The 16,948-nt window shown below is 56.3% G+C and overlaps 1 protein-coding gene across 1 annotated transcript; it reads right to left on the bottom strand.

Annotated features, from left to right (window-relative positions):
- Window positions 1-790: 790 nt before the first annotated feature.
- LOC308057561 (fas-binding factor 1 homolog) lies at window positions 791-16,658 on the bottom strand. Its single transcript, XM_080411640.1, has 30 exons — window positions 16,578-16,658; window positions 16,210-16,237; window positions 15,462-15,503; window positions 15,048-15,138; window positions 14,532-14,592; window positions 13,950-14,000; window positions 13,610-13,754; window positions 12,993-13,073; window positions 12,099-12,218; window positions 11,089-11,242; window positions 10,727-10,860; window positions 10,182-10,284; window positions 9,646-10,041; window positions 8,915-8,992; window positions 8,473-8,618; window positions 7,753-7,940; window positions 6,933-6,977; window positions 6,707-6,841; window positions 6,404-6,504; window positions 5,775-5,981; window positions 5,133-5,240; window positions 4,686-4,825; window positions 4,280-4,398; window positions 4,028-4,150; window positions 3,486-3,671; window positions 2,549-2,725; window positions 2,244-2,381; window positions 2,010-2,142; window positions 1,532-1,650; window positions 791-976 (listed from the first exon to the last, which is right to left on the bottom strand). Exons 1-30 carry the CDS (start codon window positions 16,578-16,580, stop codon window positions 893-895), a joined length of 3,636 nt encoding a protein of 1,211 aa, XP_080267766.1. The 5' UTR covers window positions 16,581-16,658; the 3' UTR covers window positions 791-892.
- Window positions 16,659-16,948: the final 290 nt, after the last annotated feature.

The following is a 16,948-nucleotide window of genomic DNA, read 5'->3' as shown; positions in this document are numbered from 1 at the left end:
TTGCGAACAAATTCGCAATATACTTACGCGTCCTGCGTCTTCGTCCGGACTCTCGTGCACAGAATTTTTATGGGATTTTACCGGTTTCTCCTTTGCTCATTATTCTAGAATTTAGGTTCGTCGGTAAGGTTGGAGTAAGCTGTTGGTCGCGGGGCCGCGAAATGTCGCGGGGCGCCTCCCCGGAGGACCAAAGCCCACTGTTCCTTATCCGAGTCACGGCACCAGAAATTGTTATAAATTGAGACCACAACGGATCATAATCCAATTAAAATTTTATTAATTATAGCAAGTAGAATATGAGCAAAGACAGCGCTGGACGGCAGGGGAGTCTGCGCTCCGCCAACTGCCGCCCTGAGCAGTTCAAACAGTCCCTTTTTATACATCTTTACCCGTGTTCATGAAGTAGTGGAGGTATTGACCCTTCACTCATATATCCTTATGTGGGGTTGTCTGTCTTGTTTCTGGACATCTGGCGGTTATCTTATCTTTCACAAGAGGCATCCTGGACATCTGGCGGTTATCTTATCTTTCACAAGCAGTGTCTGGTAGCTGTTTGCATAAGCGTTTTCATATATTTTGTTGCCTAAACTTTACATTGAGCTTAACATAAATCTTAATAAACAATACCCTAGTCCATAGTTTCTCACACCCACGGTGGCCACTGCCTCCCAGCAGTGCCTGCCAGGTGGCCAGGGACACTGGCCCTGAGGGATGGAGGCCAGACTTCCCAGCCCAGGGATGGATTTCACGCTCTGAACACTCCGAGGTTGCTTTTAAAGAGGACACTTCCTCAGCAGAGAACTGGGATTATTTATTGTTTATTTTCCTCCACAGCAGCCTCCTGCGGGGACAGGCACAGCCATCCCTTGGGGTGCGTGGGGATGCCACCTCCTCAGCCTGACAGAGATGAAGTGTTGTAGGTTGCTTTCTTCAGGGTGTCCAGGAAGAACTGCTCCTTCTCTAAGAAATCATGGTCCTAAGAGAGGGATAGATGGCACGGATATCAGAGTGCCACAGAAATGGGGTCACAGGCCAGGGTGCTGCTCACGAGTGATGGGAGTATCCCAAACCCTCCTCCGTGCGGCGAGCAGCGGGCAGGTACCCATCTGTGGTAGCCCCCGGGGTGTATGGGCTCCCCACAGAGCCCATAACCTCACACCGAGTGAGGCCCACAGAGGAAGGCTCAAAGAGCATCCCTGCCTGGGGAAGGACCCAGCAGGGAAGGAGGGGGCTGAGGATGGGGACATCATGAAGCCAGAGCCCAGCAGAGCTGGCTTCTGCCACCCAGGGATGGGGCAACGCCATCAAGCCAAGGATGTTATCAACCAGCCTGAAACAAGCCGTGAGGACGCACCAACCCTTGCTGCTGGTATCACTCTTCTAGGTGCCCACGGCTTCTGCGAGCCCACCCAGCCCAGCAACGATCTCACACCCACCCTGTGGCCGTCAGGCTCAACCCAGGCTTCACCCAGCCCTGCTCCCACCCAGCTGGTCTGAAGCCCTTTCCAGCCCTGGTTTCCCACCACCTCACCTGCTGGGCCCTGTGCTTCAGCAGCAACAATGTGGCGTAGAGCTCGGTGGGGCCAGCCCCAGTGTCCCTGCTACCGCCTGGGCTATGCCAAGGGAGCGCGCTGGTGGGAAGTGGAAAACCTGGAACAAGAGCCCAACCGTGTGGTACCGCTGCCGTTAGAGGAACAGCAGACGGACAAGTGTCCCTTTTTTTGCTGCCTGCATGTCCCTGCAGCAGGGTCCTCCCCAACCTCCCACTGCAAACGGCCTTTAATCCACCTGCCTCTCCCTTCCTGCCCCCTCTGCCCCCTCCTGGCACTGCCCTGGCTCAGAGGTCTCTGCTGAGCTCCTTCAGAGGATGTGAGGAGGCCAACTCACATCTGAGTGTGTGATGAGCCCCCAGGAACATCCCAAGCCTCCTGAGAAGTGGAATACAAGTGCAACTGGCCCCCAGCATGTCCTGTCCCCCCCCTCCCCCAGCAGCGTGCAGGAAGCCTTACACGGTGTGCTGGAGAGGCCTCTCCTAGGGGCACTGAGGCCCTGGTTTGTGTTCAGCAGCATCGCAGAGTTGGTGGGCAGTTCCTCACGTATCTGTTCGAGCTGTCTCCTCTGGCGAGCCATGCTCAGCCGCTCCTGCCCCATCCCCGGGAGAAAGAGAGAGAAACTGTTGGCAAAGGTTCAGGCCCTTGGCACAGCGGCCCCAGGCCAAGAAGGAAAGGCAAGGGAGTCTTTGCCTCGTGAAGACGCTGTTCCTGCTGCTTCAGCTGCTCCAGCTGCTGCTCCATGACCTGCAGCCTCCTCTGGTGCTCGGACTCTATCCTGCACGCCTCTTGCAGGGCTTGCTCCCCTTCCTTGTACTTCTGGGATGAGAGCTGCAAGGCAGAGCAGCTGAGGAGGCTGGGGACAGGGACCCTCGCTGCCCTGGGGCAGGGCTCCTTTGTGCACCCCCTGTTCCCCTCCCAGGACAGCGCTGGGATTCAGCACTCAAGGAGGGATGTGAAACCCCAGCTGTGAATTGCAGCGCAGATGCTTCACTTACCTTGGTCGTGCTTTTAATCTGCTCCTCCTGCTGCTGGATGCGCAGTGTGGCCCTGCCCACCTTCTCCTTCTCCAGCCTCAGCTCCTGCCAGGACTTGTCCAGCAGCTCCCTGTCCCTCACCAGCTGCTCCTCCCTGGTTTTCAGCTCATGGCTCCAGATCTTCAGCTCTGCCTGCTCCTAGGATGGGCATGGGGAAAATCAATGCACTACCTGCCCTATCCTGGACACTATCTCATGTCCCCCCAAGTGATGGGAGAGATCTGCCCCTGTTTTCCTTCTTGTGTTTGCCAGTTTGGGGTGCAGAGCAACACCACCAGGTACCCAACCAATGCTCTCATCCACCCACCCTTGGGCACCAGGGTTGGCAGAGCTGGGATTGTACAGGCACACACACACACACACACTCCTTCCCCAGAAAGGACGGAGCCCCTCACCCATGCTACACACTCTAAAACATGCTCAAGGCTTGGCAGTTTGTCAGCAGTGGAAACACCCAGCCTGAATGGTTATTTTCCACCCTGGTAGCCCTCAGAAATGCAGCCCTGCCACAGTCTGTGCCACACATCTCCTCTGGACAGCTCCAGGGGGGAGAACTGGCTCCAAACATGTCCCCATGGCATGGGGAGGTTCTGTTTAACCCACCATGGGGGTTTCCTCTCACCAGACTTACAATGGAGGCGGCTGTGCCTGGTCTGGCTGCCCAAACTCCTCACAGGCAAAGGGGAGAGACAGAGGTGACTGATGCTTCAGTCAACATCTAAAACAGGCTGGTGGAGGCTGCTCCTGGAACAGCCCGATTCTCACCACCGCAGTGATGTCTCTTAAAACTTGTTTTAAACACCTGAAGGCAGGGCTGAACATCTCCCCGGTGGGCAGGACCCATCCGTGAGCTGCCAGGTGGTGCTGGAGGCCATGGAGAGGGGCTCTACTGTGGTACCTTGGCCAGGCTCATGATGGTGCCCTCTCTCTGTGAGTCCATCTTCAGGGCTCGGTCCATGTTGCGCTCCATCTGCTCCTTCCTCAGCTGCTGCTGGGTGTGAAATTCAGCCCACTCGGCTGCCAGCTTCCGTTGCTCCTGCGAGCACTTCTGCATCACGGACTTCTGCTCTTCCAGCAGAGCACTCTGGGGAGCGTTGCCAGAGAGGGAGAGAAGAAGCACTAAGTCCCATTCGCCACAGGATTTTTCTCCTTTAACCCATCTCTGCCGTGCAACATCTAGGGGCTGGTTCAAGCCCACGGTGCCTGGTGTGAACCCTGTCACCGTGAGCTCTGGTCCCGTGTTCCTCAAGAACCAGCACGTGCCATGCGCACACACCGCGGCCTCCTGCATCCGTGAGCCAGAGGGCTGGCCTGACTGCGATTCCCCCTGTGTGAGGCTGAGGAGGCAGAGAGCTGCAGAAGGATGCTGCAGCCCAGCACCCAGCTCTTGCCTCCACCACACAATGCAGTGCAGCCCTGGAGATGTCTGCCCCACCTCACCTTCGCCCTCTCCAGCTCTGCTCGCTCCATGGACAGCTGCTGGGTCATGACTCGCCGCTGCTCCTCCAGTGAGTGCTGCAGTAATTCCACTTTGGATTGCTCTGCCGTTGCCCTCCATCGCTCCTGCGTTCAGACACAGAGGTGACAGATGCTATTCACAACCTCCAGGCCAGGAACCTCCAGTTGGTGAGACACATACCCCATACCCAGACAGGAGGGCCGACCCGGGCAGAGGACACAGTGTGGGCTCACCTGCTCCAGCAGCCGAGTCTGCTCACTCAGCCTGGCCTCCATTTTAGCGATCACCTCCTGGAGTCGGCTCCGCTCCTCCTCCATGTCCCTCTGCTGCTGCGATAGCCTGTCCTGGAGCACTTGGGGAGAGGCACGAGCAGCATGAGGCGGGAAGTTCTTCCCTTCTATCCACACCATGTTCACAGAAAAACTGTGTGTTTGTGCTCATCACCCCTGGCACATCCCCAGGACACTGCTTTGTAAAGGGAAGACCCCGAGATGTCCAGTGACCAAGGCAGGCAAGGCTTTGCCAGCCTCAGCTCCCAGCCTCTGGCTGACTCAGAGCAACTTCTCCTTGTTTTCTGGGTACCCCCAGCTCCGGTGGAGACCCCGCAGCCGTTCCGGCACAGAGGAACAGCAGACATACCCTTGAGCTGCTCGTCCCGCTGCCGTACCCCCATGGCCAGCTCCTGGGAGGTGGTGTGGTGTGTGGCCTCCACCTTTCGCGAGAGGTCATGCAAGTTGCTGGAGAACTTCTCCATCCGCTCGATGATGCCATTCAGAGACCTGCAGAGAGAAGTGAGGGGAGGGTCACCCCTGTGGGACACACTTCATCTCACCGCAATGGAGAGGGGGATATTTGGTGGCCCAAAGGCCGGGCAGCCCTGCCCTGAACCTCTCTGGGTCACAGCAGAGCAGTAGGAAGATGCAGCTCCTGCTTCCGGGGGGCACTGACGGGTATTACACAGCTCAGCATCCCCGCAGGCAGTGGGTGGGAGAGGGGATGGCCCCTGTTGCCATGGTCCAAGCCTGGTTCGTGTAGGACAGGGAATGCTGTGGCCAGGGACCAATGTGGGAACACAACTGTCAGTACCTGGTGTACGATGTGGCGCTGGTCACTGCATCGATCTCCTGGTCTTTCAGCCGCTTCAGCCGCTGGAGCTGCTCTTCGTGGTCTTTGCGCATCTCCTGGACAGACACCCTGCGGGACACGGGGAAGGAGCCTGCCACAGGCTGGCACAAACCAGTGCTCCCCATGATAGGCATTGTGGGAGAGGCTTGGTTGTGGGGCTGAGAATCAGGTGCCAGGAGCTGAGCTGGCATGGGGGTCTGTCCTGGGGCATTCCACCGACAGGCATCCACATTTGGGATGGGCCCAATTTTGGGGTTATGAGCTCCTCTACCAAAAACTGATTTGTCATTGACCCAAACTATGTGGACATCAGTGACTCACTGAACTCACTGACCTGAATAAAAGAGATTTGGGGGAAGATAAAACATTGGGTTCAGCATCTTTCAAAATACAATGCATTCACTCTGAAACCACGTCTCCAGTCAGATCTCCCTGTGTCCACCTACAAAGCAAATCCCCGTTCCAAAAGGCACCAAGCTGCCCACAACCCAGTGCTTCTGGAGTCTGGTTTCTCCTTTCACCATGTCCCCAAACCACTCCCTGGTTCCTTCGCTGAGACTGTGGGTACCAGCCACACGTGTGTGCCACTCGTGCCACTCTCACCTCTGCAGCTCTTGCAGACGCTCCATCTCCAGCTTGTTCTGCTGCTCCAGCGTGGCCAGGCGCTGCTGGTGCTGCGCCAGCAGCTCTGCCCGTGCCCGCTCCGCATCCTGGCTCTGCAGCAGGAGCTGAGCCATCAGCTGCTCCTTCTCCAGCCGCAGCCTCTCCTCCCGCTGCCCGTAGGTGTCCTCCACCACCTTCACCTGGTTCCTGCCCCGAGAGGTCACAGCCAGGAAGAAGTGTTGCTTCCACAGCAATACCCAGCACTCCCCCCCCCCCCCCCGCAGAGCGCACACAGGGGTTTGCGAGCAGATCAGTGTTGCTGTGTGCATGGCGAAACACGCAGACCTGAGCCTTGAACCCTCCTGCTACTGCCCACTGTGCTGCCTGGTTGGGGGTGCGCTGGCAATGGGACCAGCCCCTCCTCCTTGTCACCCAGGGGACAGTGGTGGTGAGAGTGGACTCCCATGTTGGCTCACCTGTGGGGCTGCTCTCTGCCCCCACCACGTCCACATCGACATGGCTCTGCGCCCACCTGCCCCAGGGGCGGATTTGGGAAGCATCCCAGCACTCCCACCCCAGGAGAGACAGAGCTGTAGGCGAGGAGGGAAGCACAGGTGAGAGGCTGGTACCTGTGGGTGCTCTCAAGGAGATTCAGTTCCTCCTGGTGCCGCTGCTGGAGATTTTCCAGCAACAGTTTGTGCTGTGTCTGCTCCAGCTCCAGCATTCGGACCTGCCAGGCACCCGGAGAGAAAGTCCTTGTGCTGCCCTGGGGACAGAACTCCCACAGCAGCACTTGGTGGCCATAGGCGTCTCTGGACAGGGAGGTTTCACCTCTCTCCCCTGTCACCCTGATGCTATTGGGACAGGATATGGCTCCTTCTCCTCCCTCTGGGTCACCCGTGGTCCCCCATTCAGCAGGCAATGGGGCTCACCTGGCTCTCCAGCTCTGCCACACGGGCCTGGGCGCTCAGCAGCGCTGCCTGGCAGCCTGATGCATCCTCATGGAGCTGGGCTGCGGGAGCCCCCTGCCTCGTCTCATGCTGCAAGCCCGGGGCTGAGAACTCTGCCTACAAGGATGGAGAGAGAAGATCGAGGCCCTTCAGGATCAGTGGCTTTGTGGTGCGGCCATCAGCCTCCAAAAGAAGGCACCTGCCTTACCTGCAGCTGCGGGGCAGCCTGGACATGTGCCCTGGGTGCAGGAACCTGCGGAGACACAGGGATGCTCTCAGGGAGGTAAAGCCCTGGGGAGAACATCTCCTCCTAGCCTGGAAACGGCGATCCATCTCCAGCCTACTGCAGTACCACCCCCACCCCCTCCCCAGCCCAATCCCCGTGCTGGCGTGGGTCCCTTCTCCCCAGGTGACACTCGGCAGCCCCCACCCCAGACACAAGCATGCTGCGCTCTTCCTTCTCTGGGGGCAGAATCAAGGCTGAGACCACAAGCCCTCTGGGAGACAACATGTGTCCCACCACCAGGGCAGGGCGAGGAGCCCAGCTGGATGAGAAGGAGAGGCTTCAAAGACCAAGCAAGAGCTGCCTTCTCTGTGAAAGGCTTCAATTCTCCTTCAGTTGTCTAGAAATAATCTCAGAGCATCTTCAACACTATACTGGGGAAAATCAACTGAAGAAAAAGTCCTTTATCACCTGGAGCCTCTGTTGTCTAGTTAATATAATATGTATATATGCCTGGGGAACTGTGTAAATGCTGCTCAGGCCATGCAGGGCTATAAACACACATGATTTACAAAGCATCCATAGCACCCATGCTTTGGCCTGATAAACGCAACTTGTGGCACCTCGGGGAGCTCCAAACTCTTTGCCTCCATGGACACGGCTTCCCAGAGATGCAAAGTGGGGCACATCCTTCCTCAGGCCGAGGGAGCACGGACAGAGCGGGATGGCGGCGAGTCGGCAGCGGAGGGCTTGCGATCGCTGCCCTGATCCTGCACCGCTCGGGGCACGGACCCAGCACACCTACCTGAGTGAGCGGGGCAGGGCCTGGTGCCTCCTGCTTTCCTGGGAATGAGCCTGTAGAGGCTGAAAATTGGACAAGTCCATGATTTGAATATAGCAATGGGAACCATCCCCTCCCAGCAGGATGAGGGCCTGGGTCTCCTGGGCACAGCGATGAGGGTCGCGCTCCGCTCTGGGAGCTGGCAATGAGGGCAGAGGGTCAGACAGGCTTGTCCGTGTCTGCATCCCCACTCCACACACAACGGTGGGACTCTGCTCTGCAGAGTAAATCAAGGGACAAAGCACAGCTCCTCCTCCATCTCCATCACCTAGGGAGGAGACTGGGTCCCCTAAGCCACTTTCAGCGGCCTCTGAACCGGCGCACAGCCACAGCCCAGAGCAGAAGGGGGTCTTTCCAGCACATAGCACTGGTGGGACAAGTGTGGGGGCAGCAAAGGGAAGACAGATGGGGCAGCGTGAACTTATGCACACCCATTGCTCCGGCAAAGCGAGTCCCTCACAGCCTTCCGAAACCCCAAAGGCAGCACTGCGGAGCTCAGTGTGCCCCAGCACACCAGCAGACATGGGGATGGTGGGATCCTGCAGCTCAGCAACCTGCTCCGACAATGGCTGGTCAAAGCCTGGGCAGCATTCATGTGGCCAAGGGAAGTGCTGTGGTTCCTGCCTTTTTTTGGGGGGTTGGTTTTGGGTTTTTTTCAGGGCAGGGAGACCCTTCTCCGCATACCAAACTGTACAAATCTCTGCTGCCCGAACCGTACAACCACAGGAAACGCACCCAAGGCACCGGCATTTCTGGAGGGATGCCCCTTCGCAGGATCCAATGGTTGAACCGAGGCTTGTTTCGTGGTGCTGAGCCAGGGGACCGGCTGCCTGCGTGGGCACAGAGACACAAGTGACGCACAGCAGTGTCACAGCGCAGGGAGAGGCACGCAGACATTATCCCGCTTGGCATTTTTGCAAGTTTAAAGCTTGGCTGTCGCACTGCGATCGAACAGGCAAGGGCCCGACGATCCTTCAGCGCTGCCTTCCTTCCCGGTTACACAGGTCCCAGACCAAAGTGGTCACGGCTGGCTACCAGCCCTCCCCGCTCCCCCACCTACACATGCAGCCGCTTCCCACAGGAATTCTCCCTTGTGGAGGTGTCTGAAAGGTGAAGGAGGCCTCACCTGGAGCCATCTGCACTCGCTGCCTGGTCCTGCGGGACAGCTGCCTGCTGCGGTGCTCCTGTGGGGCTGGCTGGCTGGCTGCAAGCAAAAAACATCCCATGGGGGAGAGCCCAGGAGGCAAGGAAAGACAAGATCCTTTCCCTCAACACCAGTTCCTGCCTTGCAGGTGAAAACCTATCCCACTCAGCTGCGGCAGGATTCAACCTGTTGGCTTCAGAGGGAGCAAAGACACCTCAGAACCTCCATCTCTGGAGGAACACCAGTTCCTCCTTGCTGCATCCACCCCCTTCCCCTGGGCAACATGCCCCTGCCCATGACACACGCGGCTGCTTCTCTGCAATTCACTTCTGAGTCCCATCCCAATGGCACAAGCCTGAACCTGTCTGTGCCAACTCAGCTGGAGGAGGTGGTTTTCCTGGAACTAGGAGGAACGAAGGGGAAAGAAGGCAGGAATGAGGAGCATGCGTGGAGCTCGTGGGGGTATGCTGATCCAGGACAATCCCACAGGACCTGGGGCAGCACGTGCAATCTCAGCCATGACTAGAAGGAGAGCCCAGAGGTGCGATGGCCCTGCAGGCTGCACCAGTGGGAGAAACCTCTGCGTTATTAACCCAACCCGAGGCAAGAGAGCACTTAAAATGGATTTCTTAAATCCGAGCAGAGGATTTCTGAGACGTCCTGTTGGAGCAGCTGCATGATGGGAGCCCTGTGGCCACCAGCTGTGCTTTTACCTGACAGGAGCGTGGGGATCCAGCCCTCCTTCTGGGGACTCCAAGGGCTTGGCACTTTGCTCCTGAGCCTTCGCCTGTGCTTGGGCTTTCTTGCGAGACAAGGCAGCGCTCAGCCAGTTGTCTTCCTCCAGCGGGTCAGGTTTAGCCAGCGCTGCCTCTGCAGCCGGGAGCTGGCTGGTGGGGCCGGGCTGCTGGGCTGTGCCAGGGCTGGGGTAGCTCACTGCAGGATTGGCTTTTGCTGCAGATGTTGGCTTCGCATCCATAAAATCCTCATCTTTCAAGCCCAGCCAGTCACCTCGAGTCCGGCTGCTCCGCACAGGGCTGTGCCTGGCTGAAGGAGGACATTTGGAGCGGGGTTCTGGTTTTGGTTCGCTGCTGTTCTCGGCTGGAAACCTGCTGCAAGGAGAAGCAGTCACATACGTGCCTGTGAGAGGACCCCGGGGACCCTGCCCGGGGACCCTGCCCGGGGACCCTGCCCGCTCTGCCGCGGGGGCAGCGTGGCTGCTGGCTGGAGCTCCACACGCAGAGCACAATACCTCACAGGCTGCCTCCTCGCCGGCTGGCCCTTGGGCATGGAGGCCACCGTCGGCTGGTACGCTCCAAAGACAAAATCCTCCTTGTCCCAGCCGTCTTCCTTCTCTGTTCAGACAAGCAGCTTTGAGTCAGCGCCTAGAGGAGCGGCTGTTTGCAAAGACACCAGCCCTCCTCCTCCTCCCCTGCAATTCCCACTGTGATTGCTGCCTCTGGGAAGACACAGCTGGAAACATCTTCCCTGGAAACCTGCAAGCAACGTGTCTCCTCCACGTGGCTGGGAAAAGTTGCTTTGCTGAGAATCAGTCCATGTCCAAAGGCAACTGAGTTACAGCTGCTGTGCAAATGCCCCCAGGCTGCCTCGAAGGCAGGGTACAACACTTTTGCATCAGTCACCTTTGCCCCAGAGCTGACTGGGAGCCCATTAGCCACCCTGCTGACCACTACAGAAAGGGTATTTCCCCTTCAAGGACATTAGAAATCAATCTCGCCCTCCCAAGCCAACGCCATCACCTCTGCAGACCTTCCCAGCATCCCTGGCCACGCTCACCTGGCTGCTTTTGGTACTTCTTATCCAGTTTGAACTCTCTGCGCTCTCCTGTGCCTGGCTGTTCCAGGATTTTGGCCACGGAATTTCGTCCCAGCAACTCATCCAGCTTGGAGCGGGCTGGCCGGAGCACCTCTCTGTTGGTGACACAGTGGCAGATAGGTTTCCCTGGGAGGCAGGGCTGTTTCTTGTCACACAGCCTTGCCAGGGTGCTCTGGCTCTTCTCTGTGAAACGAGGCTGCTCTTGCCCCTTTCTGGGACCCACAGGCAGAAGCTCCAGCATCCCCCCCCCACAGCATGCTGGCACCATCCCAACGCACAAGCCATCCCCTGCTTTACTCTCACTGCCTCTTCATTGCCCTTACTTTTCTGCCTTCTTTCCCTGCTTCTCAGCTCCTTTTGAGCCACTGCCAAGTCCCAGCGCATGCATCAGGTCGTCATCAGTATCTTCAAAAGTGAGCTCAGCCCTCCTCTGGACCGGGGCCACGGTGTGCAGGGGCATCTGGGGTGGAGGTGGCTCTGTGGATGGGATCACACATGGTAAAGGTTTGATCAGGGCTTTTTTTTTTTTTAAACAGGAGATCAAAGCATCCCTGCCTGCTCTTATCTCTCAGGACCATTTAAAAAGTAATTTTTAAGATCAGCGAACAGATCTCACAGCAAGTAACACAGCGGCAATGCACTACTGCCTGGTCTGCAGCCATGCATCCACTGCTGGGACACTGCTGGGTGCCACTGACACTGGGGTTTCCAGCTCTGGATAACGCCAGGAGCTTCTTTAGCTTTGAAAGTTTCCAGTCAGATAATTCCTGTCCCCTTTTGCCTAAAGTCCCTCTCTACCAACACACCTTAGACCTTGCCCTAACCCACCAGCTGCTACTTGCATCCAGAGTAGATTTATCAGGGTGAAAGGTGATTTTAGGGGACCCTCAGACCCATTAGCATCCCTGCTGCAGGAACAAGAGGGACAAGTGCCTGTAACACAGCCACAGCTGGATCCCACCCAGAGGTGCCCCAGTTGTGGTGTGGCACGGACTGGTGCTGCTCTCAGACACGCAAATCCTGACCCAGAAAATTTGTTCTCATTTGGCAATGCGTGCAGAACGGGCTGGATGAGGTCAAAGGTAAGATCAGAGCCTCCATTCCTGGAAAGGAAAGCTCAGCTCCATAATCTGCGGCGCACTGCAAGTATCAAGCACTTGGTGAGCTGTGGCACAATTAACCCTGTTACCAAGCTGCTCTATAAATTACGTTACTGGCTAATAAGAGGTAGGACTAGGTGGCTTTCAATGTAATCATTTTGGATCTCACACAGACTAATCCATGCTGCTGATTTATGTAATACAAAGAGGATGCACTGAGAAACCCCACTTACCTTTCTCTTTGCTCTGTTCTGGTTTTTCCTCAGAGCTGCTTTTAGCACCTGTTGGAGCTGGTTTCTTGGGAGCATCCTGCTCCTCATCAGACAAAAGTCCTGCCAAAGGATCATCTAAATCTGGGAATTACCCAGCAGGTACAGGAAAAGAGAATAACAAAACAAACAAACAAACGCAACGTTATTTAGAAGAAGAGCTCTGCACTACGCCAGCCACTGTTCCCCCAACGTGCACGTGGGGACAGCAGAGTGTATCTGCCCAAAGCCATGAGCGCGGGTCCTGCAGGGACCTGGGATACCCTTGAGTCTCCGTGAACTTCAAACACTCAAAGACTTAGATTTCCGTTCAGTTTTTCCACGTTTTCATCCTCCCGGAAGAAAATAACTCAAAAATTTGGGTGCTTTAATGCCTGAACACAGCTTAGGCAAAGAAAAAGGGGAGAAAGGCCACCTAAATCACCTAAAGCCCATTAGGGTTTTTGTTTTTTTTTTTTTTTTTTTTTAACAGATTTTAACAGATCCTGATCTTTGTTAAAGCACAGGCTTTGAGAACCAGATTTCAGCTGTGCCAGGAAACCACTCCCCTGTTCAGAAGCTGGACAGAATCCCCCCTGACACAGGGGCTCCCAAGTGTTACAATCATTAAAAACCAAAGCACATATAAAAATGCAAATGCCCCCAGGAATCACCCCCCAGTCCTGTCCTGGGGAGGGCCTCGAATGCAGAGGTTTTTTTCCCTTTGGTCACCTCTGAAGGATTACATTTGCACTAGCATCATAGGGGTGAAGGACTCCGTATCTTATTAACCAGTCAAGCCTCCAGCTAACCGAGGAGGCAAAGAGCACGGGCAGATCCCCCAGTGCCCCCCCGCAGCCGCGTGAAGTGAGATCCCACCTTCAAAGTTAAATTTCTTGTTGTGTCGGGGAGCGGCAGGGGATGAGAGCGCCTTCTTTTCCATCGCAGGCACTTTCTCTCCTAGAAAGAGAGGCCACGGCTCTCAGAGACAAGGTACTGCAGAAATGCCCCGGTCCCACCCTAGCTAAGGGTCGCTTTTTGGGTGGCAGCCCCCTAAAAGCACCCGCTGTGATGGACAGACCCCCCCACAGCCCTGCCAGGTGCACATCTCTCCGGAGGGGTCTCCTTGCAAGCAGAGGAGAAAAGGGCCAGGGGAAGATCAGGGCACTTTAGGGGCTGGCAGATCTGAAATGCAGCTCCTCTGGCTCTCCTTGCCCCCAGAGCAGGGGGCTCCCCACCAGAAACACTTTGCACCGCCCCAGGGAACAGCCGAGTGGTGTTTGGTGGGAGGTGGCAGCGGCTGCTGGTGTGAGTGACGTCCAGGGATCTCCTAAGGGATAACACATGGCCAGAATAACACTCCTGCAAAAAGCAACCAGGAAAAGCATTTTAGGGAACAAATCCACTTTTTGCTCCGTATCCCAGATAAGGATAGGAAAATATCCCTGCTCGTTTACAATCAGGGTGTGAAAAGAATAGCAGAATCTCCTTTTTACCTTCCTCAGGAGCTACCAGCTTCCCTGTTTTTTTTACTCCTCCTCCCAAGAAGTCACATTTCCCAGGACCTTTCACAGTTGCCTTCCCTGGCCCAGAACTGGGTTTCGGGATTCCCAGGAGATCAGCTTCCATGTCGTCCATATCCTGGAAAGCAAGAGGACAAGGATGGGGAGCAGGGTGAGAGCTGCTTCTCCCTTCGGAGGCTGGTGCTGGAGGCCATGGCAGCGCGCTGGGGCGGAGATGGAGGGGATGGATGGAGATGGAGGGGATGGATGGAGATGGAGGGGATGGATGGAGATGGAGGGGATGGATGGAGATGGAGGGGATTTAAGGACTTGCCTTCAGGGTCTGCAGCACAGCTTGTGGGTCTGTGTCGGAGACACTGGATCCCTGCATGCCAGGGAGGGGAGACATCAGAGGGGAAGAGATTTTTGGAAACTCCTCACCCCTTACCCCATATCCCTTGATATCCGTTTTATGAGATAGAAGAATACATGCCCAACTCCTCCTGGTGTCCTCCTCTCTGGAAACCCCCTGTGCCCCAATTCCTTTGCTGAGATCCTGCTGCCTCTAGGAGAAGCATCAGGAAAACCCAAGGCCGTTGCTCTGGGTGAAGGTCCTTCCTACAACACTTTACCCAAAGTGCACGCAGGAAGGCTGGGCTGCAGCAGCACGTGCCCCCCAACTTTGCTCCATCTCACCCAAGGCACCAGGAAGCCCTTCTTCCACCACCACCCCCGCCCTGTCCTGTCTTCCCCACCCCACTGGGATGCTGGAGAGGGGTTACCTCTTCAGCCAGACATCACAGCTCATCGCTGGCACGCCACTGCTGACCTGGCTGGGGTGATACCGCCGCAACCTTGGCCCGGCTCAGCCCCAGCCCTCGGGACTCCCAGGCTCTTTCCTGAACCTTGGACTCACCTCTGCAGAATTTATGTCCTTCGCAGGGAGTCTGTCGAAGAAATCATCTTCTAAAATGGACCTATGACACAAGCCCGGGGGTTAGCAGCACCACACGTGAGCTCGGCCAGTGTGTCCAGGGACAGCCAAGCCAGGCCAGGCAGCGGGAGGCAGAGGAGACCACACAGGGCTGCCACACCAGCCGCATCGTACAACGCAGAAAATGAGGCTAAAATAGCACTGGGATAAAGGACGGCAGTGCTGGGACTGCTCTATTTAAGCAACTGTTACAAAGCAGATTTACAGAAGATGTACAAGGCTGGGGGACACCCAACTCTTGCTGGAAAGCTTCGGGCTCTGGGCTCCCAGTTCCCAAAGGCATCACAGAAGATAACTCGCCTTCCCAGGCAATCACTGTTGGGGCAGGGAGGGAGGTGGAAAAGCCAAGGATGGGGCAGATCAGAAGGATTTGGGGAGGACAAAGAGATCTTCAAGTGAGATCTCTCACAGGAGAGGCTGTGTCTGAAAGGCACTCACTTCTTTCTGGCCTGCAAGCCAGTGTCCTGGGCTCTCCTACTGCTGCCCACAGCCGGCTGGGAAGCTTTGGCAGATTTAACAGAGGTTTCATCTGGAAACAAGACAGGGAGAGATGAGGATGATGGACACGGGCATATTCCTGACCTAGGCACTCCAAAGGGGGATCTGCTGTCTACCCCGGGGCCACAGAGGCTTTTAATCAGAGGTGAACTTCACTTTGCCTCCCCAAAAGCTGATGTCCAGCCTATTCAATGGCCTCTGACTCCGAGAAGCCCTGCTCCCTGCTCCATCCCCTCCTCACAGCTGGAGCCCCCTTGCAGATCAATGGCTGTTGCACCAGCACCTCCTGCTCCCAGGAGGGGAGTAAGAATAGAAGGACGCTGCCCTTTCAGCTGAGAAGAAGGTTCGTTTTACCATCATAGCCCAGGAGGTCACCAAGCACATCATCGATGGAGCCTGAAATGAGACAAATTAAGCTGTTGAGGCAGGTGAGCTCACCAAGCAGGCAAAGGAAAGCTCCCAGTTTCAGTATGGCTTGCTCTTTGGAAATCTGCTAGAATAAAGTTTTGGTCTTAAGCATCATCAGCGTCAGGCCTTCCTTGTCAGTCTAGAGAGAACTGCCAGGACCTGATCAGTATTTTGTGGATAAAAAATTTAGCTTCACTTAGCCAGAAATGGGGTATCTTTATCAAATGAACCAGCTGCTTTGTATTCAGTTAGTCACTGGCCACAAGCAGCACTTAACCTGTGAGCTCTCACCCCGCAGGATCTCGAGTCCCTGGGCAACCCCAAAAGCACTGCTTCAGTATCAGGGGCTGCAAGAGGCCTCCAAACAGTATCCCTCCAAACAGGGATAAGGTGATGGGAAGAACTGAAACAAATGCTTATATTCTCCCCTGAATTTGGGAAAGCCCACAAGAAAGGAATGTGGGACCTCAATAAACAAATCCGCTTGATGTGAGAGGCAGGTGAAAATTTCTGGTTCAGGAACGACATGATGATGCACTCAACCATCTGCAGCTTTCAGACAAGGATCATGAAACATTTCAGTAGCCAGGACTGCCACCTGAGAGTGTCGTCCCCCCCCCCCTGCCCCAGGCATTCCCAGCAGATCGAAGCACCTACGGACAGCAAAAGGAAAGCCTGCAGCATATGTACGTACCTCTTAAACTTTTCTTGGGTTTTGTAGCCTGGGGAGAAAGAAAAATTCCCTCATTAGAAAATGAAGCAAGTCTGTCCTGGACTTTCTCAAAACACACTAAAGCCAGAGGCAGGTTTCTCCAGAGCATCCCATAAACAGCAGCGAGGCCCTCCTCCTGCCCGTGCTGTTTGGGAAATGACACGTGAAATGCAGAACTACAAAGGTATTTCCAACTTCAGAGACACGGGTGAGCACAGCCCCTCCCGACTGCCAGCTGGGCAGGACCCTCCAGCCCTTGGGATCACTTCTGCCTCCAGGCAGAGCTGCCAGAGCATCAGATCCGGATTTCCCAGCCCCGCCTCAGCCCCGCACCGCAGGGCCACGCTCACCATCAGCGTCCGTTTACGGATTCTTCTTCCACGTTGCAGGGGGACCCGGCACCACTGGTCACATCCACACCCACCTCCTGCCTGAAGGGAGAGGAGGGTTCCCCGATGTGCCACCATGGCCGGAGGCACCTCTCCCACAGAGATGTCCCTCTCCGGCTCGGGGGGCTGCAGCCTGCCAGGCTGGCTCCGCGCCGCACCCACCCCCCGAGCCCCTCTCAACAAGGCTCCATTTGAGTCTGAAAAACACCCCCCCCCCGCTCCCCAAACCGGCTTCGTGCTCCTGCAGCCCGGGGGGGACATCACACCCCCCCCAGGGAACCAGGGAGGGTGAAGGTTCCGGCCGCCCCCGACCCCAGCACAGCCCGGGGGGT

Source organism: Falco punctatus, assembly GCF_963210335.1.
Source record: "Falco punctatus genome assembly, contig: scaffold_22, whole genome shotgun sequence".
In the NCBI taxonomy this organism is placed as follows: Eukaryota; Metazoa; Chordata; class Aves; order Falconiformes; family Falconidae; genus Falco; species Falco punctatus.
Note: the sequence above shows the minus strand (reverse complement) of the source record. Positions and strands in the feature narration are given on the sequence as shown.

Coding starts and splice junctions, on each gene's coding strand:
- LOC308057561 (XM_080411640.1), bottom strand. Junction 14,593..15,047: donor GGCTTGCAGGCCAGAAAGAA/GTGAGTGCCTTT, acceptor CTTGTGTCATAG/GTCCATTTTAGAAGATGATT. Junction 5,982..6,403: donor CTCCTTGAGAGCACCCACAG/GTACCAGCCTCT, acceptor CTCTCGGGGCAG/GAACCAGGTGAAGGTGGTGG.